The sequence below is a fragment of the Mya arenaria genome, chromosome 5, assembly GCF_026914265.1.
Source record: "Mya arenaria isolate MELC-2E11 chromosome 5, ASM2691426v1".
Classification (NCBI taxonomy): Eukaryota; Metazoa; Mollusca; class Bivalvia; order Myida; family Myidae; genus Mya; species Mya arenaria.
The window spans coordinates 5,142,353-5,167,682 of record NC_069126.1 but is presented as its reverse complement, the minus strand read 5'-3'; the positions used below and the strand labels follow the sequence as shown (position 1 = coordinate 5,167,682).

The 25,330-nt window shown below is 36.7% G+C and overlaps 2 protein-coding genes across 4 annotated transcripts in view; both read left to right on the top strand.

Annotated features, from left to right (window-relative positions):
* The window catches only part of LOC128234815 (high-affinity choline transporter 1-like), a 30,294-nt gene extending 9,299 nt beyond the window's left edge, over nucleotides 1-20,995 (top strand). For all 3 annotated transcript variants that reach the window (XM_052949345.1, XM_052949346.1, XM_052949347.1), the window contains exons 5-10: nucleotides 3,108-3,256; nucleotides 3,538-3,663; nucleotides 3,927-4,080; nucleotides 11,980-12,087; nucleotides 19,936-20,042; nucleotides 20,352-20,995. In XM_052949345.1, coding sequence (XP_052805305.1) covers nucleotides 3,108-3,256; nucleotides 3,538-3,663; nucleotides 3,927-4,080; nucleotides 11,980-12,087; nucleotides 19,936-20,042; nucleotides 20,352-20,885 — 1,178 coding nt within the window. In that variant the 3' untranslated portion in view covers nucleotides 20,886-20,995. The remainder of the gene's footprint in view (nucleotides 1-3,107; nucleotides 3,257-3,537; nucleotides 3,664-3,926; nucleotides 4,081-11,979; nucleotides 12,088-19,935; nucleotides 20,043-20,351) is intronic.
* Nucleotides 20,996-21,144: 149 nt separating this feature from the next.
* LOC128234821 (uncharacterized) lies at nucleotides 21,145-25,134 on the top strand. The gene is made up of 4 exons (XM_052949352.1): nucleotides 21,145-21,904; nucleotides 22,998-23,106; nucleotides 23,432-23,495; nucleotides 23,996-25,134. The coding sequence occupies exons 1-4, from the start codon at nucleotides 21,847-21,849 to the stop codon at nucleotides 24,176-24,178; spliced, it is 414 nt and encodes a 137-aa protein (XP_052805312.1). The 5' UTR covers nucleotides 21,145-21,846; the 3' UTR covers nucleotides 24,179-25,134.
* The last annotated feature ends 196 nt before the right edge of the window (nucleotides 25,135-25,330 follow it).

The window sequence follows — 25,330 nt, the reverse complement described above, 5'->3', positions numbered from 1 at the left end:
GTCAGTAAACAAGGTTTCACGCGCTTTTTGGTAAAATGTACAACAGTGCGTTTTCTAGGTCAATTCTTATACAAATTGATAATTTTAGAATTGGAAGAAAACCACCACTAGGGCAACAGCGCCACCACTTTTATAAATATGTGCATTTTTCCTTTTTAAGAAGTGCATATTAGTTTTGTTGTGTTCCGGCTTAGGTACAATACATAACAGTTATGTTTGCATGCGTGAGAATGTTCTTACGGGGTGTGTTAGCACCGAAATGTACTTGCTATACAATCAGATCTCAAAATATGCACAAGTCTGATTCGGGAGAAAAGCTCCTGGCACCACAGTTTGCACAATATTGAAACGAAATAGTAACCAGCCTACAGTAGAAGTGTTCTTACACGGTACCACATTCTCCGATTTCCGAAATATGTCCGTTAAATGAAATGATCAAATAAAATATAAATCATACTCACGTTTGTTCATGTAAACATAGGGCACAGCTCCACCACGGAAGTGTCGACAGCTCTTTTTCTTTGCACCACCGTAAAGTGGTGGAGCTGGCGTTTACAGGCCGTGTATTTAGTGCTTGGTAAAACATATTTTTATCATCAGAACATATATTATTAAACAACAGCGTATCTTGCTTATTCTTAGTAAATGTGTTAGTGTTAACACTAGATTTTGATTTTCTCGAAAATAAAGGTTGGCAAATACTATCAATACCTGTAACAAACTTATTTAAATTACTATCAATATCATTTCCCGAAGACGCCTGTTCAACATTATTTTCTAAATTTGCCATTAGTGTCTTAAATGTCACACTATTAAGCGATTGTGTATATAGATATTTGTTTTCGCTATCCCATTTAAATGTATACAAATTATTTTTATTATTATTATTATTATTATTATTATTATTATTATTATTATTAAGAATATATATTTATTTATATAAGTTATACTTTGCAATCTAAATCAAAGATTTGAAAAAGGTATCCTGTATCAATAAATGCAAGTATACATAAATGACTGTGCAAATCTTTATGTATCATCCAAATATGAGTATCTTGCAGGGTGAATGTTATTTGTTAAAATTATACTTAGTGAGCTTTCAAGATTACCTTTCCAATCGCATACATAATGCAGTTTGAAACCTGGATAATTAAAACAAATCTTGGTTGTAGACCATAACTATTAAATATTTGATAAGTCACAGACATTATAAGGTACAGTTTAAAGGGGCTGTACTCAGTTAATGATGAAAAAGCAAAAATTTAAATAAGGCCACACCAAATTGATCTTTCATTCCTCGGATTCGCCGCACCTGTTTTTTTGAAAATGTAAAAAAAATATTTTTATTTTTTTCATGCGATCGCTCCAATTTTTTTACCTGTGAACCAGATATTTTGAGTTTAAATATAGGTTGAAGTGTAATTTGTCCATTTTTAATATGTTTTTCGCTCGCTCGCTCCATTTTTTTTTTTGGGCAAAAATCCGAGGAACTAAAGATCAATTTGGTGTGGCCTAAAATTGTAGAAAATTGACATAAACTTGGTATCGATGTGTACAATTAATGCATTGATACTTACTAACTGATGATCCCCATAGTTTACAAATGATTTATTAATAGCAGTTATTTCGTGTTTTTCCATAAAAAAAAGATTACTAGGTATGTCTACCGAGTAGAATTCATTCCTTATGCGTGATCTGCCATTGATGTTATTACATGATATTAGCGTGTTAGGTATACATCTGGAAAATTCCACCCAGTAAAAGTAAGTCTTCATAGCATAGTAGATACGACACTTCACTGCATTTTTTTTTTCATTTTGGTATTTTATTTACAATAACGATATCAAAGAGTAAAATATTTTATTAAAAAAGTGTCCTTAGATTCGTTACAGGAAAAAAAAAACTTTTTTGGTGCCAATCTGGTGTACAGTCCCTTTCATAAACAACAAGTGAAGCCAATGCTGTATTAATTTGAGACAAACAAAAAGAAGACAGCACAAAGTTCAAAAAGTGTGACTAATCACATGTTGTATGAATTGAATACCAAGCACAAATTAAGAGGGAGAAAATAAATCTTCACTTTTTAAATAAAAACTACTTCCTAATAGCATTGTGTAGTCTGACATAGGTGTACAATGTAGATGTATTTTACAAAGATTGTTCAAAGTACGGCCCTGTGGTTTAAAGCTCCCCTGAAAAAGAGGTGACAGGTTTTCTATATAGTATATAATTACATCATTGAAAATCTTCTCTGAAACTGCAAATAACAGACCTTTGATATAAAAGGACTTGATCAAATTAAAGAGGTATGTGTGCCAACCACGTAAATTAATTTGTACAAGTCTGATTTAACGACTTTGAGAAATTCAAAAGAACTATGACATTATCTGATTTAACGCTTTAGCCCCCCCCCCCCCCCACACACACACACGCACACACCCCCTCACTCTACGCACACTCTTAACTAGATTTTTCAAATTGCCTTTGCAGCTTGCAAGCAGTTTTAGTCTAAAGTTTAAGCTAGCCCATCAAATAGTGACCCCTTGTGATGTGAGCCGATTTTGTCAATGCTTAGAACATGGTTGTCAACATTCCCCTAAATGAAGCCCTAGTCCATCAGTGTTTTCAGCACTTTGATTTTTTTAGCGATTCATCGTTCTACCAAATTCTATTTGGCCAATGGTTGCATGTTACACACTTGTAAAAGCAGATAATAGCATAGTCTTTTATAGGCTAAGAAACGTTTTCATATATTTTTTGTCAAAAAAGTAATCTAGAAATTAACGTCACTTAATTATTTGTTTGTAAACATCGGTTGTGACCCGTGGTGACCCATGGGAGAACCCTTGTAAGTCACGTGATTCCTCATCCTGTATTAGCAAGCTACTCATGGAGAACGCAGCTCTCCGTAGTACCTGTTGATTGGTAATGTAACAGTTCTAACAGCGCTCGGGTTGTTACACCAGTGCGCGCATAAATTCTTCAATTGTTAAAAATGTTATGTCGATCTGCCGATGGTAGATTTCGATTTACGGTTATAAAAGTCTGCATGATTAACGACCTACAGCCTAAAGATTGGTATAAACTATCAAACGGTCTAACTACAGGTACCAGTTTAAGCGTCATCATCAACATTGAGCTGACCGTTGCCATAGTTACGTCTGCTGGTGTCACGGTCGCGTACACGATGGTGGGTCAGATGATCAGTGTGGCGTACACAGATGTCGTGCAACTGTTCTTCATCATGTTCGGATTGGTTTGTATAAACTAACGATTGAATTATAATGTAAAAAATGAACACAGACAATTGTGACAGTCCCAGTGATATCTACGATGCTATTTTGACTCGTTTTTGAGATGTTTTGGTTAAAGATTTTATAATAAAGCGAAACTGTTCTAAGTGACATTAAACAAAGAGGCTGATATGACCTATTTACTTTTATCCCTCGATTTGCTTGAATAACACATGCAGTGAAAAAAAAACCAATTAATAGATAAACAACGGTCACATGTTTTTCTAATATCAACATTATTCAGGCACTTAGCATCCCGTTTGTGCTGACAAATGAACATGTGGGCAGTATTAAAGCCACAAGTGATGTTTGGGTGGGCGAGCTACCTTCATCAGCAGTTCTTCCGTGGATTGACCTCTTCATAGCTATGGTAATGATACCTTTTGCTGTATTTCGTTTCGTTAACGTAATTTCATTTTGGATACAGATATTATTTCAGAGGTTTGGCATTATCACCTTACAATAATAAATGTAGTCTGCGATGTCCGAAAGGAATAATGGAAAACATCAAGTTCTTTGTCGTTGTTTCCAAATGGCATACACTAACGAACAATTTTGCCTTATTCGTTTTGTCATTTAGAATGACAACAACATGATTCGGTTATATTATATTATATTATTTTGTCATTTAAGACATTTGGAACTATCCCCTGGCAGTCGTACATGCAACGTGTTTTATCCGTGAAGGGCAAGCGCCAGGCTCAAGTTCTCTCGGTCGTTGGTGGATGTCTTTCTCTCATTCTGGTTGTGCCGTCCATCATCATAGGAGCCGCCAGCACTTCTGCCGGTAAAGACCATTGATATTTATTACTAGACAATTGCTTTCTATTATTGGAAAATTGATATCTATTATTGGACCATGCTATTTATTCTTGGACTATTATTGCCATTTATTATTCGACAATTGCTATCTATTATTGGGCCATTGCTGTTTAATTGGAACATTGTTATTTACATTGGACCATTGCTGCCTATCATCGACAAATACTATCTATTATTGAACCATTGCTATTTATTATTGGACCATTGCTGTTTATTATTGAACCATTGCTGTTTATTATTGGACCATTGCTATTTATTATTGAACCATTGCTATTTATTATTGAACCATTGCTGTTTATTATTGGACCATTGCTATTTATTTGGACTAGTATTTATTATTGACAATTGCTGATTAGTATTGGACTATTGCTATTTATTATTGACAATTGCTGTTTAGTTTTGGACTATTGCTATTTATTATTGACAATTGCTGTTTAGTATTGGACTATTGCTATTTATTTGGAACATTGTTATTAACATTGGACCATTGCTGTTTATCATCGACAAATACTATCTATTATTGAACCATTGCTATTTATTATTGAACTATTATTGCTATTTATTATTCAAAAATTGCTGTTTAGTATTTGACTATTGCTATTTATTATAGGACCATTGCTATCTATTATTAGACCATTGCTATTTATTATTGGACTATTATTGGTATTTATTATTGGAGTATTGCTATTTATTTGGACCATTGCTATTTACATTGGACCATTGCTATTTACATTAGACCATTGCTATTTACATTAGACCATTGCTATTTACATTAGACCATTGCTATTTGCATTAGACCATTGCTATTTACATTAGACCATTGCTATTTGCATTAGACCATTGCTATTTACATAAGACCATTGCTTTTTACATTAGACCATTGCTATTTGCATTAGACCATTGCTTTTTACATTAGACCATTGCTATTTGCATTAGACCATTGCTATTTACATTAGACCATTGCTATTTACATTAGACCATTGCTATTTATTTGGACCATTGCTATTTACATTAGACCATTGCTATTTACATTAGACCATTGCTATTTACATTGGACCATTGCTATTTACATTAGACCATTGCTATTTACATTAGACCATTGCTATTTATTTGGACCATTGCTATTTACATTAGTTTACATAAGACCATTGCTATTTACATACGACCATTGCTATTTACATTGGACCATTGCTATTTATTTGGACCATTGCTATTTACATTAGACCATTGCTATTTACATTAGACCATTGCTATTTACATTGGACCATTGCTATTTACATTAGACCATTGCTATTTACATTAGACCATTGCTATTTACATTGGACCATTGCTATTTATTTGGACCATTGCTATTTACACTAGACCATTGCTATTTATTATTGGACCATTGTTATTTATTATTGGACCATTGCTATTTACATCAGACCATTGCTATTCACATTAGAACATTGCTATTTACATTAGACCTTTGCTATTTACATTGGACCATTGCTATTTACATTAGACCATTGCTATTTACATTGGACCATTGCTATTTACATTAGACCATTGTTATTTACATTAGACCATTGCTATTTACATTGGACAATTGCTATTTACATTAGACCATTGCTATTTACATTATATCATTGCTATTTACATTAGCATATATTACATTAGATCATTGCTATTTACATTAGACCATTGCTATTTACATTAGACCATTGCTATTTACATTAGACCATTGCTATTTACATTAGACCATTGCTATTTACATTGGACCATTGCTATTTACATTGGACCATTGCTATTTACATTGGACCATTGCTATTTACATTAGACCATTGCTATTTACATTAGACCATTGCTATTTACATTAGACCATTGCTATTTACATTGGACCATTGCTATTTACATTAGACCATTGTTATTTACATTAGACCATTGCTATTTACATTAGACCATTGCTATTTACATTAGACCATTGCTATTTACATTGGACCATTGCTATTTACATTAGACCATTGTTATTTACATTAGACCATTGGTATTTACATTAGACCATTGCTATTTACATTAGACCATTGCTATTTACATTAGACCATTGCTATTTACATTAGACCATTGCTATTTACATTAGACCATTGCTATTTATTATTGGACCATTGTTGGTATTTATTATTTGAGTATTTACATTAGACCATTGCTATTTACATTAGATCATTGCTATTTACATTAGACCATTGCTATTTACATTAGACCATTGCTATTTACATTAGATCATTGCTATTTACATTAGATCATTGCTATTTACATTAGACCATTGCTATTTACATTAGACCATTGCTATTTACATTATATCATTGCTATTTACATTAGCATATATTACATTAGATCATTGCTATTTACATTAGACCATTGCTATTTACATTAGATCATTGCTATTTACATTAGATCATTGCTATTTACATTGGACCATTGCTATTTACATTAGATCATTGCTATTTACATTAGATCATTGCTATTTACATTAGATCATTGCTATTTACATTGGACCATTGCTATTTACATTAGATCATTGCTATTTACATTAGACCATTGCTATTTACATTAGACCATTGCTATTTACATTAGACCATTGCTATTTACATTAGATCATTGCTATTTACATTAGATCATTGCTATTTACATTAGACCATTGCTATTTACATTAGACCATTGCTATTTACATTAGACCATTGCTATTTACATTAGACCATTGCTATTTATTATTGGACCATTGCTATTTACATTAGACCATTGCTATTTACATTAGACCATTGCTATTTACATTAGATCATTGCTATTTACATTAGACCATTGCTATTTACATTAGACCATTGCTATTTACATTAGACCATTGCTATTTACATTAGACCATTGCTATTTACATTAGACCATTGCTATTTACATTAGACCATTGCTATTTACATTGGACCATTGCTATTTACATTAGACCATTGCTATTTACATTAGACCATTGCTATTTACATTAGACCATTGCTATTTACATTAGATCATTGCTATTTACATTAGACCATTGCTATTTACATTAGACCATTGCTATTTACATTAGACCATTGGTATTTACATTAGACCATTGCTATTTACATTAGACCATTGCTATTTACATTAGATCATTGCTATTTACATTAGACCATTGCTATTTACATTAGACCATTGCTATTTACATTAGATCATTGCTATTTACATTAGATCATTGCTATTTACATTGGACCATTGCTATTTACATTAGATCATTGCTATTTACATTAGATCATTGCTATTTACATTAGATCATTGCTATTTACATTAGATCATTGCTATTTACATTGGACCATTGCTATTTACATTAGATCATTGCTATTTACATTAGATCATTGCTATTTACATTAGACCATTGCTATTTACATTAGATCATTGCTATTTACATTAGATCATTGCTATTTACATTAGATCATTGCTATTTACATTAGACCATTGCTATTTACATTAGACCATTGCTATTTACATTGGACCATTGCTATTTACATTAGACCATTGTTATTTACATTAGACCATTGCTATTTACATTAGACAATTGCTATTTACATTAGATCATTGCTATTTACATTAGATCATTGCTATTTACATTAGACCATTGCTATTTACATTAGACCATTGCTATTTACATTGGACCATTGCTATTTACATTAGACCATTGTTATTTACATTAGACCATTGCTATTTACATTAGACCATTGCTATTTACATTAGATCATTGCTATTTACATTAGACCATTGCTATTTACATTAGACCATTGCTATTTACATTGGACCATTGCTATTTACATTAGACCATTGTTATTTACATTAGACCATTGCTATTTACATTAGACAATTGCTATTCACATTAGACCATTGCTATTTACATTAGACCATTGCTATTTACATTAGACCATTGCTATTTACATTAGATCATTGCTATTTACATTAGACCATTGCTATTTACATTAGACCATTGGTATTTACATTAGACCATTGCTATTTACATTAGACCATTGCTATTTACATTAGATCATTGCTATTTACATTAGACCATTGCTATTTACATTAGACCATTGCTATTTACATTAGACCATTGCTATTTACATTAGATCATTGCTATTTACATTAGATCATTGCTATTTACATTAGACCATTGCTATTTACATTAGATCATTGCTATTTACATTAGACCATTGCTATTTACATTAGACCATTGGTATTTACATTAGACCATTGCTATTTACATTAGACCATTGCTATTTACATTAGATCATTGCTATTTACATTAGACCATTGCTATTTACATTAGACCATTGCTATTTACATTAGATCATTGCTATTTACATTAGATCATTGCTATTTACATTGGACCATTGCTATTTACATTAGATCATTGCTATTTACATTAGATCATTGCTATTTACATTAGATCATTGCTATTTACATTAGATCATTGCTATTTACATTGGACCATTGCTATTTACATTAGATCATTGCTATTTACATTAGATCATTGCTATTTACATTAGACCATTGCTATTTACATTAGATCATTGCTATTTACATTAGATCATTGCTATTTACATTAGATCATTGCTATTTACATTAGACCATTGCTATTTACATTAGACCATTGCTATTTACATTGGACCATTGCTATTTACATTAGACCATTGTTATTTACATTAGACCATTGCTATTTACATTAGACAATTGCTATTCACATTAGACCATTGCTATTTACATTGGACCATTGCTATTTACATTAGACCATTGCTATTTACATTAGACAATTGCTATTCACATTAGACCATTGCTATTTACATTAGACCATTGCTATTTATTATTGGACCATTGTTGGTATTTATTATTTGAGTATTTACATTAGACCATTGCTATTTACATTAGACAATTGCTATTCACATTAGATCATTGCTATTTACATTAGACCATTGCTATTTACATTAGACCATTGGTATTTACATTAGACCATTGCTATTTACATTAGACCATTGCTATTTACATTAGATCATTGCTATTTACATTAGACCATTGCTATTTACATTAGATCATTGCTATTTACATTAGACCATTGCTATTTACATTAGACCATTGCTATTTACATTAGATCATTGCTATTTACATTAGATCATTGCTATTTACATTAGATCATTGCTATTTACATTAGATCATTGCTATTTACATTAGATCATTGCTATTTACATTAGATCATTGCTATTTACATTAGACCATTGCTATTTACATTAGACCATTGCTATTTACATTGGACCATTGCTATTTACATTAGACCATTGTTATTTACATTAGACCATTGCTATTTACATTAGACAATTGCTATTCACATTAGACCATTGCTATTTACATTAGACCATTGTTATTTACATTAGACCATTGCTATTTACATTAGATCATTGCTATTTACATTAGACCATTGCTATTTACATTAGACCATTGGTATTTACATTAGACCATTGCTATTTACATTAGACCATTGCTATTTACATTAGACCATTGCTATTTACATTGGACCATTGCTATTTACATTAGACCATTGTTATTTACATTAGACCATTGCTATTTACATTAGACCATTGCTATTTACATTAGACCATTGCTATTTACATTGGACCATTGCTATTTACATTAGACCATTGTTATTTACATTAGACCATTGCTATTTACATTAGACAATTGCTATTCACATTAGACCATTGCTATTTACATTAGACCATTGCTATTTATTATTGGACCATTGCTATTTACATTAGATCATTGCTATTTACATTAGACCATTGCTATTTACATTAGACCATTGCTATTTACATTAGACCATTGCTATTTACATTAGACCATTGCTATTTACATTAGACCATTGCTATTTACATTAGACCATTGCTATTTACATTAGATCATTGCTATTTACATTAGACCATTGCTATTTACATTAGATCATTGCTATTTACATTAGACCATTGCTATTTACATTAGACCATTGCTATTTACATTAGATCATTGCTATTTACATTAGATCATTGCTATTTACATTAGATCATTGCTATTTACATTAGACCATTGCTATTTACATTAGATCATTGCTATTTACATTAGACCATTGCTATTTACATTAGACCATTGCTATTTACATTAGATCATTGCTATTTACATTAGACCATTGCTATTTACATTAGACCATTGGTATTTACATTAGACCATTGCTATTTACATTAGACCATTGCTATTTACATTAGATCATTGCTATTTACATTAGACCATTGCTATTTACATTAGACCATTGCTATTTACATTAGATCATTGCTATTTACATTAGATCATTGCTATTTACATTGGACCATTGCTATTTACATTAGATCATTGCTATTTACATTAGATCATTGCTATTTACATTAGATCATTGCTATTTACATTAGATCATTGCTATTTACATTGGACCATTGCTATCTACATTAGATCATTGCTATTTACATTAGATCATTGCTATTTACATTGGACCATTGCTATTTACATTAGACCATTGCTATTTGCATTAGACCATTGCTATTTACATTAGATCATTGCTATTTACATTAGATCATTGCTATTGACATTGGACCATTGCTATTTACATTAGATCATTGCTATTTACATTAGACCATTGCTATTTACATTAGACCATTGCTATTTACATTAGACCATTGCTATTTACATTAGACCATTGCTATTTACATTAGATCATTGCTATTTACATTAGACCATTGCTATTTACATTAGACCATTGCTATTTACATTAGATCATTGCTATTTACATTAGATCATTGCTATTTACATTGGACCATTGCTATTTACATTAGATCATTGCTATTTACATTAGATCATTGCTATTTACATTAGATCATTGCTATTTACATTAGATCATTGCTATTTACATTGGACCATTGCTATTTACATTAGATCATTGCTATTTACATTAGATCATTGCTATTTACATTGGACCATTGCTATTTACATTAGACCATTGCTATTTGCATTAGACCATTGCTATTTACATTAGATCATTGCTATTTACATTAGATCATTGCTATTTACATTGGACCATTGCTATTTACATTAGATCATTGCTATTTACATTAGACCATTGCTATTTACATTAGACCTTTGCTATTTACATTAGACCATTGCTATTTGCATTAGACCATTGCTATTTACATTAGATCATTGCTATTTACATTAGATCATTGCTATTTATTTGGACCATTGCTGTTTATCATCGACAAATACTACCTATTATTGGAACTTGCTGTTTATTATTGAAACATTGCTATTTATTATTACTATTATTGAACCATTGTTGTTTGTGATTGAACCATTGTTGTTTATTATGGGACCATTGCTTCTTATTATTGGACCATTGCTGTTTATTATTGGACCATTGCTATTAATTCGGATCATTGCTACTTATTTTTGGACCATTGATGTTTATCATTGCACCGTTGCTATTTATTTGGACCATTGCTGTTTATCATTGCACTGTTGCTATTTATTTGGACCATTGCTATCATTGAGCCGTCTCAATCAAACCAATACTTTTGTTTCTATTCTTGTCTTTGCTGTTTAAAAGGTCTCTTTTCCAGAAAGGTGGCATAATGTGGATTATGAAACAGTACGTTCAGAAGAGCCTGAATGTAGCATTCAAAATGCTTTTCTGTACTTTTTTTACAAATAGGTCATTGTGACGTTCATTTTGGCGTTAATCTCGAATTGTTGTTTATTAGAATTCTTATGGAAGAACATTTATATTCAGACTGGAAAGCGACCAGCTTAGGCGTGTCCCCGTTGGACGCTGACAAGTCTAGCATGGTGCTTCCCTATGTGTTGAACGAGTTTACCCCGAAAGCTGTCTCCATTCTAGGTAAGGAAGTGGAAGTCATGCCATAATACGTGTATGTGCAATGCTTCTCATTGTTTTATACAACACTGGCCGATCTTAGTATCCCTAATAATTACTGTTGGACTATATACATAATATTGCATATGTATTGCACTAGTGTTAAACCCGTGAACGCTGTCCTGTATGATTCCATAATGTTTTGTTGGAATTAACTTTGAATTGTACGTTATGCACGTTTGCCGCATTGTGACTTTGATGTGGTCATATGCTCATGTGCCAAGACTCTGAGCTATTGGAGCTTTTAATTCATTTGATAACAGTTGTTTTCAAGAAGGGTCAAACTCCGTCCATCCATTGAACGCTGAACACTATCAGACTGCTATTGCATAGGTCAAACTCCGCCCATCCATTGAACGCTGAACACTATCAGACTGCTATTTCATGGGTCAAACTCCGCCCATCCATTGAACGCTGAACACTATCAGACTGCTATTGCATAGGTCAAACTATGTCCATCCATTGAACGCTGAACACTATCAGACTGCTATTGCATAGGTCAAACTCCGTCCATCCATTGAACGCTGAACACTATCAGACTGCTATTGCATAGGTCAAACTCCGCCCATCCATTGAACGCTGAACACTATCAGACTGCTATAGCATAGGTCAAACTCCGCCCATCCATTGAACGCTGAACACTATCAGACTGCTATTGCATGGGTCACACTCCGCCCATCCATTGAACGCTGAACACTATCAGACTGCTATTGCATAGGTCAAACTCCGTCCATCCATTGAACGCTGAACACTATCAGACTGCTATTGCATAGGTCAAACTCCGTCCATCCATTGAACGCTGAACACTATCAGACTGTTATTGCATAGGTCAAACTCCGTCCATCCATTGAACGCTGAACACTATCAGACTGCTATTGCATAGGTCAAACTCCGTCCATCCATTGAACGCTGAACACTATCAGACTGCTATTGCATAGGTCAAACTCCGTCCATCCATTGAACGTTGAACACTATCAGACTGCTATAGCGTAGGTCAAACTCCGTCCATCCATTGAACGCTGAACACTATCAGACTGCTATTGCGTAGGTCAAACTCCGCCCATCCATTGAACGCTGAACACTATCAGACTGCTATTGCGTAGGTCAAACTTCGCCCATCCATTGAACGCTGAACACTATCAGACTGCTATTGCATAGGTCAAACCACGTCCATCCATTGAACGCTGAACACTATCAGACTGCTATTGCATAGGTCAAACTCCGCCCATCCATTACACGCTGAACACTATCAGACTGCTATTGCATAGGTCAAACTCCACCCATCCATTGAACGCTGAACACTATCAGACTGCTATTGCATAGGTCAAACTCAACCCATCCATTGAACGCTGAACACTGTCAGACTGCTATTGCATAGGTCAAACTCCACCCATCCATTGAACGCTGAACACTATCAGACTGCTATTGCATAGGTCAAAGTTCGCCCATCCATTACACGTTGAACACTATCAGACTGCTATTGCATGGGTCAAACTTCACCCATCCATTGAACGTTGAACACTATCAGACTGCTATTGCATGGGTCAAACTCCGCCCATCCATTGAACGCTGAAAACTATCAGACTGCTATTGCATGGGTCAAACTCCGCCCATCCATTGAACGCTGAACACTATCAGACTGCTATTGCATGGGTCAAACTCCGCCCATCCATTGAACGCTGAACACTATCAGACTGCTATTGCATAGGTCAAACTCCGTCCATCCATTGAACGCTGAACACTATCAGACTGCTATTGCATAGGTCAAACTCCGTCCATCCATTAAACGCTGAACACTATCAGACTGCTATTGCATAGGTCAAACTCCGTCCATCCATTGAACGCTGAACACTATCAGACTGCTATTGCATAGGTCAAACTCCGTCCATCCATTGAACGCTGAACACTATCAGACTGCTATTGCATAGGTCAAACTCCGTCCATCCATTGAACGCTGAACACTATCAGACTGCTATTGCATAGGTCAAACTCCACCCATCCATTGAACGCTGAACACTATCAGACTGCTATAGCATAGGTCAAACTCCGTCCATCCATTGAACGCTGAACACTATCAGACTGCTATTGCATAGGTCAAACTCCGTCCATCCATTGAACGCTGAACACTATCAGACTGCTATTGCGTAGGTCAAACTTCGCCCATCCATTGAACGCTAAACACTATCAGACTGCTATTGCATGGGTCAAACTCCGCCCATCCATTGAACGCTGAACACTATCAGACTGCTATTGCATGGGTCAAACTCCGCCCATCCATTGAACGCTGAACACTATCAGACTGCTATTGCATAGGTCAAACTCCGCCCATCCATTGAACGCTGAACACTATCAGACTGCTATTGCATGGGTCAAACTCCGCCCATCCATTGAACGCTGAACACTATCAGACTGCTATTGCATGGGTCAAACTCCGCCCATCCATTGAACGCTGAACACTATCAGACTGCTATTGCATAGGTCAAACTCCGTCCATCCATTGAACGCTGAACACTATCAGACTGCTATTGCATAGGTCAAACTCCGTCCATCCATTAAAAGCTGAACACTATCAGACTGCTATTGCATAGGTCAAACTCCGTCCATCCATTGAACGCTGAACACTATCAGACTGCTATTGCATAGGTCAAACTCCGTCCATCCATTGAACGCTGAACACTATCAGACTGCTATTGCATAGGTCAAACTTCGTCCATCCATTGAACGCTGAACACTATCAGACTGCTATTGCATAGGTCAAACTCCGTCCATCCATTGAACGCTGAACACTATCAGACTGCTATTGCATAGGTCAAACTCCGTCCATCCATTGAACGCTGAACACTATCAGACTGCTATTGCATAGGTCAAACTCCGTCCATCCATTGAACGCTGAACACTATCAGACTGCTATTGCATAGGTCAAACTCCACCCATCCATTGAACGCTGAGCACTGTCATACTGCTATTGCATAGGTCAAACTCCACCCATCCGTTGAACGCTGAGCACTGTCATACTGATATTGCATAGGTCAAACTCCACCCATCCATTGCACGCTGAACACTATCATACTGCTATTGCATAGGTCAAAGTTCGCCCATCCATTACACGTTGAACACTATCAGACTGCTATTGCATGGGTCAAACTCCACCCATCCATTGAACGTTGAACACTATCAGACTGCTATTGCATGGGTCAAACTCCGCCCATCCATTGAACGCTGAACACTATCAGACTGCTATTGCATGGGTCAAACTCCGCCCATCCATTGAACGCTGAACACTATCAGACTGCTATTGCATAGGTCAAACTCCGCCCATCCATTGAACGTTGAACACTATCAGACTGCTATTGCATAGGTCAAACCCCGTCCATCCATTGAACGCTGAACACTATCAGACTGCTATTGCATAGGTCAAACTCCGCCCATCCATTGAACGCTGAACACTATCAGACTGCTATTGCATAGGTCAAACTCCACCCATCCATTGAACGCTGAACACTATCAGACTGCTATTGCATAGGTCAAACTCCACCCATCCATTGAACGCTGAACACTGTCAGTGTGCTATAGCATAGGTCAAACTCCGTCCATCCATTGAACGCTGAACACTATCAGACTGCTATTGCATAGGTCAAAGTCCGCCCATCCATTACACGCTGAACACTATCAGACTGCTATTGCATAGGTCAAACTCCGTCCATCCATTGAACGCTGAACACTATCAGACTGCTATTGCATAGGTCAAAGTCCGCCCATCCATTACACGCTGAACACTATCAGACTGCTATTGCATAGGTCAAACCCCGTCCATCCATTGAACGTTGAACACTATCAGACTGCTATTGCATAGGTCAAAGTCCGCCCATCCATTACACGCTGAACACTATCAGACTGCTATTGCATGGGTCAAACTCCACCCATCCATTGAACGTTGAACACTATCAGACTGCTATATCATGGGTCAAACTCCACCCATCCATTACACGCTGAACACTATCAGACTGCTATTGCATAGGTCAAACTCCGCCCATCCATTGAACGTTGAACACTATCAGACTGCTATTGCATAGGTCAAACTCCGTCCATCCATTGAACGCTGAACACTATCAGACTGCTATTGCATAGGTCAAACTCCACCCATCCATTGAACGCTGAACACTATCAGACTGCTATTGCATAGGTCAAACCCCGTTCATCCATTGAACGTTGAACACTATCAGACTGCTATTGCATAGGTCAAACTCCGCCCATCCATTGAACGCTGAACACTGTCAGTGTGCTATTGCATAGGTCAAACTCCGTCCATCCATTGAACGCTGAACACTATCAGACTGCTATTGCATAGGTCAAACTCCGTCCATCCATTGAACGCTGAACACTATCAGACTGCTATTGCATAGGTCAAACTTCGTCCATCCATTGAACGCTGAACACTATCAGACTGCTATTGCATAGGTCAAACTCCGTCCATCCATTGAACGCTGAACACTATCAGACTGCTATTGCATAGGTCAAACTCCGTCCATCCATTGAACGCTGAACACTATCAGACTGCTATTGCGTAGGTCAAACTTCGCCCATCCATTGAACGCTGAACACTATCAGACTGCTATTGCATAGGTCAAACTCCACCCATCCATTGAACGCTGAGCACTGTCAGTGTGCTATTGCATAGGTCAAACTCCACCCATCCGTTGAACGCTGAGCACTGTCATACTGATATTGCATAGGTCAAACTCCACCCATCCATTGAACGCTGAACACTATCATACTGCTATTGCATAGGTCAAAGTTCGCCCATCCATTACACGTTGAACACTATCAGACTGCTATTGCATGGGTCAAACTCCACCCATCCATTGAACGTTGAACACTATCAGACTGCTATTGCATGGGTCAAACTCCGCCCATCCATTGAACGCTGAACACTATCAGACTGCTATTGCATGGGTCAAACTCCGCCCATCCATTGAACGCTGAACACTATCAGACTGCTATTGCATAGGTCAAACTCCGCCCATCCATTGAACGTTGAACACTATCAGACTGCTATTGCATAGGTCAAACCCCGTCCATCCATTGAACGCTGAACACTATCAGACTGCTATTGCATAGGTCAAACTCCGCCCATCCATTGAACGCTGAACACTATCAGACTGCTATTGCATAGGTCAAACTCCACCCATCCATTGAACGCTGAACACTATCAGACTGCTATTGCATAGGTCAAACTCCACCCATCCATTGAACGCTGAACACTGTCAGTGTGCTATAGCATAGGTCAAACTCCGTCCATCCATTGAACGCTGAACACTATCAGACTGCTATTGCATAGGTCAAAGTCCGCCCATCCATTACACGCTGAACACTATCAGACTGCTATTGCATAGGTCAAACTCCGTCCATCCATTGAACGCTGAACACTATCAGACTGCTATTGCATAGGTCAAAGTCCGCCCATCCATTACACGCTGAACACTATCAGACTGCTATTGCATAGGTCAAACCCCGTCCATCCATTGAACGTTGAACACTATCAGACTGCTATTGCATAGGTCAAAGTCCGCCCATCCATTACACGCTGAACACTATCAGACTGCTATTGCATGGGTCAAACTCCACCCATCCATTGAACGTTGAACACTATCAGACTGCTATATCATGGGTCAAACTCCACCCATCCATTACACGCTGAACACTATCAGACTGCTATTGCATAGGTCAAACTCCGCCCATCCATTGAACGTTGAACACTATCAGACTGCTATTGCATAGGTCAAACTCCGTCCATCCATTGAACGCTGAACACTATCAGACTGCTATTGCATAGGTCAAACTCCACCCATCCATTGAACGCTGAACACTATCAGACTGCTATTGCATAGGTCAAACCCCGTTCATCCATTGAACGTTGAACACTATCAGACTGCTATTGCATAGGTCAAACTCCGCCCATCCATTGAACGCTGAACACTGTCAGTGTGCTATTGCATAGGTCAAACTCCGCCCATCCATTGAACGCTGAACACTATCAGACTGCTATTGCATAGGTCAAACTCCGCCCATCCATTGAACGCTGAACACTATCAGACTGCTATTGCATAGGTCAAACTCCGCCCATCCATTGAACGCTGAACACTATCAGACTGCTATTGCATAGGTCAAACTCCGCCCGTCCATTGAACGCTGAACACTATCAGACTGCTATTGCATAGGTCAAACTCCACCCATCCATTGAACGCTGAACACTATCAGACTGCTATTGCATAGGTCAAACTCAACCCATCCATTGAACGCTGAACACTATCAGACTGCTATTGCATAGGTCAAACTCCGCCCATCCATTGAACGCTGAACACTATCAGACTGCTATTGCATAGGTCAAACTCCGCACAGCCATTGAACTCTGAACACTATCAGACTGCTATTGCATAGGTCAAACTCAACCCATCCATTGAACGCTGAACACTATCAGACTGCTATTGCATAGGTCAAACTCCGCCCATCCATTGAACGCTGAACACTATCAGACTGCTATTTCATAGGTCAAACTCCGCACAGCCATTGAACGCTGAACACTATCAGACTGCTATTGCATAGGTCAAACTCCGCCCATCCATTGAACGCTGAACACTATCAGACTGCTATTGCATAGGTCAAACTCCACCCATCCATTGAACGCTGAACACTATCAGACTGCTATTGCATAGGTCAAACTATGTCCATCCATTGAACGCTGAACACTATCAGACTGCTATTGCATAGGTCAAACTATGTCCATCCATTGAACGCTGAACACTATCAGACTGCTATTGCATAGGTCAAACTATGTCCATCCATTGAACGCTGAACACTATCAGACTGCTATTGTATAGGTCAAACTATGTCCATCCATTGAACGCTGAACACTATCAGACTGCTATTGCATAGGTCAAACTCCGTCCATCCATTGAACGCTGAACACTGTCAGTGTGCTATAGCATAGGTCAAATCCCGTCCATCCATTAATTTTTGAACTCTATCAGTGTGCTATTGCATAGGTCAATCCCCGTCCATCCATTGAACGCTGAACACTATCAGACTGCTATTGCATATGTCAAACTCCGCCCATCCATTGAACGCTGAACACTATCAGACTGCTATTGCATAGGTCAAACTCCGCCCATCCATTGAACGCTGAACACTGTCAGTGTGCTATAGCATAGGTCAAATCCCGTCCATCCATTAATCTTTGAACTCTATCAGTGTGCTATTGCATAGGTCAAACTCCACCCATCCATTGAACGCTGAACACTATCAGACTGCTATTGCATAGGTCAAACTCCGTCCATCCATTGAACGCTGAACACTATCAGACTGCTATTGCATAGGTCAAACTATGTCCATCCATTGAACGCTGAACACTATCAGACTGCTATTGCATAGGTCAAACTCCGCCCATCCATTGAACGCTGAACACTATCAGACTGCTATTGCATAGGTCAAACTCCGCCCATCCATTGAACGCTGAACACTATCAGACTGCTATTGTATAGGTCAAACTCCACCCATCCATTGAACGCTGAACACTACAGACTGCTATTGCATAGGTCAAACTCCGCCCATCCATTGAACGCTGAACACTATCAGACTGCTATTGCATAGGTCAAACTCCGCCCATCCATTGAACGCTGAACACTGTCAGTGTGCTATAGCATAGGTCAAATCCCGTCCATCCATTAATCTTTGAACTCTATCAGTGTGCTATTGCATAGGTCAATCCCCGTCCATCCATTGAACGCTGAACTTTATCAGTTTTCTAATGTATAGGTCTGGGAGCAATCTCCGCAGCAGTGATGTCGTCCATGGACAGCTCGATTCTAGGCTCCAGCTCCATGTTTACATACAACATCTACAGACAGATCTTCAGACCTCAGGTAAAGTAAATGCTGGTAATGTCGACACCCTGGTAATACTGACCCCTGGTAATGTCGACAACCTGGTAATATCGACACCCTGTAATACCGACCCCTGGTAATGTCGACACTCTGGTAATACCGACACCTAGTAATACCGACCCCTTGTAATGTCGACACCCCGTTAAAACCGACCCCTGGTAATACTGACCCACTTGTCATTCACTAGCACTTAGCAAGCTGATGTAGCTAGATATTGTATCCATATTTATCAATACGTGTGGTAGTTTCAAACGTGTACTGCATATTAAAAACCTTTTTTACTTGCAGGCTTCTCCTGTTGAACTCCTGTGGGCTCAAAGATTGGCTATTCTGGTGTTAGGAGTGGTTGCCACAGGAATTTCGCTCCACGTGCCCATCATCTACGGACTGTTCGTCATGGCCGGAGACATTGTGTTTGTTATTGTGCTGCCACAACTTACGTGTGCCCTGTTTGTGCCTATGTCTAATGGGTATGGGGCTGTGTGTGGATATGTTTTGGGCATTGTGCTGAGAATTGGGGCTGGGGAGCCCTTCCTTAATCTTGACCCATATATCCGATATCCCTCTTACAGTGAGACTGATGGTCAGGTATTTCCCTTCAGGGTGTTTACGGTATGCTGTACGTTTATAACTATGATAGGCGTGTCATTTGTGGCAAATATTTTGTTTAGGAAGGACATTCTGCCCGAATACTTTGACATTTTGCGAAACTTTAAAAGGGAAGCGGGGGGTTCGTCTGCGAGCCTCGGTTTGGACCAACATCATCCAGTCGTAAAGAGTTACCACGAGAACCCCTCATACAGAGTTTCCACGCATATGTAATATTGACAGACAGGAATATGATTATTTCAAACGCCTTACCATAGTAAAGCTATCTTGATCAATGCCTGTTTATAAGTACATCTACCCAAAAAGATTCTACATCTAATCTCCGACTGGCTTTTTTAATTGCAGACGATGTATGTGATGGTCGTTCAGTTAATTAAGTGTTATACCTATTCCTATGTACTCTCAATGACTTGTCTTAAACGTTTCCTAATTGTTGATCTGTTTTTAATAACATTAAAGGCGGTATACATGTACCTCACTAAACATATCCCTTCTATAAGTATACTGTGAATCAGTCCTGACTGGTAAATATAATGCTATATGACCAGTAGTGTATTAAATTCCTTAAATACTATTATTTATAATAATTATAATAATGATTATAATACTAATACTACTACTACTACTAATAATAATTAATATTATAACGAAAATAATAATAATAATAATAATAAAAACAATCATCATCATCATCATCATCATCATCATCATCATCGTCATCATCATCATCAACAACATTCATCATTAAATAATAATAATAATAATAATAATAATAATAATAATAATAATAATAATAATAATAATAATAATAATTGTTGTTGTTTAATCGGTCAAGGAAAGTACTTTTTTAAATTATAATTGGAGTTAAAACGTCGTGAACCGCGAACAGAGTAAAACTGAAGTAAGCCTGGCATACACTGTGTGCCAATAGATGTGGGTATGAATTAAAGGTAAATCCAGCCTAATCTTCTTACAATCAGATTAACGCGACAATTTTTATAACCAGCCTTCAATCGATTTTACCTATTGTTTTTGTAATTAAAATGTGTGAGTATTGCCAGTATCACTGAAATAAATAAAACTAAATGTAAAAGGGATACACATACAAAATATATATCACCTACCCCTGGATGGACTAATGAATGAATCAATCAACAACTATCCATAGTCAACTATGGCGAATATAACAGCCAACAACGATGACCAGCCATGGTACAAGGATCTTGCCGACCGTAAGTGTTTTGAATCATTCTTCAACTTATGTATAAAGCATACAGCTCGTCGGGTAGATGTAATGATATTTTAACTTTGATGTGATAATTCATTAACTTTGATATGATAATTCGTAAACTTTGATTTGATAATTTCTAAATGTTTATGTGAAATTGTATAACTACTTAACTTTGATGTCATATTTCGCAACTTTGGTGTGATAATGAATAAACTTTCACCTGGTATTGTAACTTAATGTGATAATTCATAGACTAACATAATTATGATCGTTCATAAACGTCGATGTAATGATTCATCAACTCGTATGTGCTTATGCATAAACTATGAAGAAAAACACACCATAACTACATATTTCACGTATCTTGTATGTTTGGCAATATCAACCAGGTCTGTGTTAAATATTTACACTGCATAATATTAATTTGGAAATAAATTTGCAAAAAAGTAATGTATTTTTTAAGAATACAAAAACAACTTTTCACAAACTCGTAGTAAATGTAGCATTGTTTATTCTTATTACTCCGTGCGGAGTATTGTGAATCCTTATATATCCTAGCGGAGTATTGTTTATCCTCATATTTCCCAGCGGAGTATTGTTTATCCTCATATTTCCCAGCGGAGTATTGTTTATTCTCATACTTCCCAGCGGAGAATTGTTAATCTTTATGTTTCCCAGCGGAATATTGTTTATCTGTATGTTTCCCAGCGGAATATTTTTCATCCGTTTACTTTCCAACGGAATATTGATTATCCTTACATTTCCAAAACAGAATATTGTTTATCCTTATATTTCCCAACGGAGTAGTGTTTTCCCTTTACTTCCTAGCTGAGTAGGTATAGTTTATTCTTATATTCCCAGAAAGGTTTAGTTTATCCTTATATTTCCCAACGGAGTATTGTTTATCCTCATATTTCCCAGCTGAGTATTTTTCATTTTTATAATTCCTGGTGTAATATTTTTCATCCTTAGGATCCCAGTGGAGAGATCTTCATCTTTTCCGTCGCAATATTTTATATCCTTATATTTCCCATCGGAGTAATGTCCATCTTTACATTTCCCAGCTGAATACTGTTCATACTTATATTTCCCAGCGGAGCTAGGCGTGGTGGGTGGCCTATCTAACGCCGCGTTTTTCGGTGGCATCATCGGAGGCTTGGTGCTCATTGTCGCCATCGGTGGACTCATCTACCACTGCAAACGGTATAAAGGATGTTAACATGTGGAATGGTAAAATATCGAATAAAGAAGATGTGACAGTAGAAAGGATGAATTAAATGGACAGCGATGTGTGTGTTTTCTGGATATGCGGGTTTTCACTGTGTCTCGTTTTTAATATGCAATTTTTGCACTTTGCAATGCCTACTTCATATCCTTAACAGCAAACCGACACATATAAATTAATGGAAATGGTAATGTAATTTTATGACCCAAATGCACAATCAAGTCTCTCATTTTCGACAACAATTGCAGTTTTGCTAGAGGTGGTGATCACGATCGATATTTGTTATGAGAAAGTACATTACAGGAAGAAGGAGCTCGAGGAGGAGGTGAGGAAGGCGGAGCAGGAAAAGGCGAGGGCCAACAACAAGGTGAACACTTTTCTATCCCAATTAATATTCTTCTATCGCTCGTGCTTTTTTTTTAATAAATTTCAATTTGTGCATTGTTATTAAGTAACCTGTTAAATACCAAATTCGCAAATGCTTTGATCTAAGGCATTGATTGTTGTAATAAAATCGTATGTTCACGTTTTGATTGCGGTGGACACGTAGATATAAGTGTACCGGATACTTTATAATTCTTGATTCGATTCTCTCTTGATCCGTGGAGCTTCACTAATGGATGGAAATTACTCGTTATGCAAGAATGTTATATTTATACATCTTAAAATATTTGACTGTTACAGCATTTACAGTGTATTGATATATGATATTGAATACGCATGTTCACCCCCTTTCTCTGTTCGTTTTCCTTATATTCGTGCCCTATGTACATTTATTTGCTCGCTCATGTGTCCATGCTTGTCCCGTAGTTCCATCTCTTAATACAAAATTAATTAAGTGTAATACTGATATCTGTCCTAACGCAGGTGGCGCCCACGGGTGACCTGTATGAGGAGATGGAGGACGAGATCGCCAAGCACGAGGCACAGAAGAAGAAACTCTCCAAATACCTCGCCTTTCTGTTGCAAAAGGACGGGGCGGGCCTCGCCGCCGCCAACCAGAGACGCGCAGCAGCCCAGCGGGCCGCGGCGAATAAAGGCTGGTTTTGAGATGACGCGGGATTGTTTGATACAGCATTTTGCGTGGCTCATAATTTGTTTTGATAATTTATGAAAGTAAAAACACTGAATATTGCATTTGTTGTTTGACGTACGTGTGTGACATTTGAGGTGGCGCCAACAGGTGACCGGTATGGGGAGATGGAGGACGAGATCGCAAGAGGCACAGATGAAATAACTCTCCAAATACTCGCTGTTAAAGAAGGAAAAATCAAATCAAATTTTATTTTCAGTCTGTATGACATAATAGAGAAACATTAGCTATGAAGAGCTATTGACCAACGGGCAATCCAAATTTAAAGTGACATTCTACTTCAAAATCAATGCAAATATATGTATTACAAACATAAATTTTGAGTGATAAACCTTTAACTACTTACTTAATAATGCATTTGTGGAAAATATTAATTACAGATAACAAGATTGTAAACATGTACTTAATAGCTGAAAACGCAAAACTATTAAATGATTGGTGAATGCTTAAAGATTTACTGTGATGTACTATCGTCGAATAAGATAGAAACACCGTGTTTTCTTCACCTTTCTTTCAAATTAAACTATGTATCCTTCATAAGAACAATTGTTTTGGACTTTTATTTATCCTTGTCAGTATATTAAAACAATTGTATTACTTGTGGTAAATCTTATTTGGGAATAAGAGTGCATCCTTTAATTTTATATGGAATTTTACTAGAGTTTCATAGTTTTGATCTTATTCACAGTTTTTTAAGTTTTAAAATTATATTTTCATTTTTTTTAAATAATATTTGGCATTGTTGAATCAATCTTCAAATATGTACATATGCTCCTTACACAGACATATGAATATAATTTCCATTTCATGGCTTTGTGATAACATGTTCATTGCTTTCATTTCTATGGGTTCTTATATTGTGTTACAATTCTTTCAGTCTTGTTTTGTTACCAGAATAAACCAAAAACATGCAGTTTGATCTTAAAATACGACTGTCCTTACCCTTCGTGCATGCACACACTTGACCCATTATTATTGTCCTAGGTATCCCAACGTGGTCAACGTGTGTATATGTGATATCATCACCTGTATGTGTATGGGTATCTGCATTGCGTTGTCAGAATCCATTGTTTTATCAGTTTGTCCACGTTGACCTCAGCTTCGTCGCG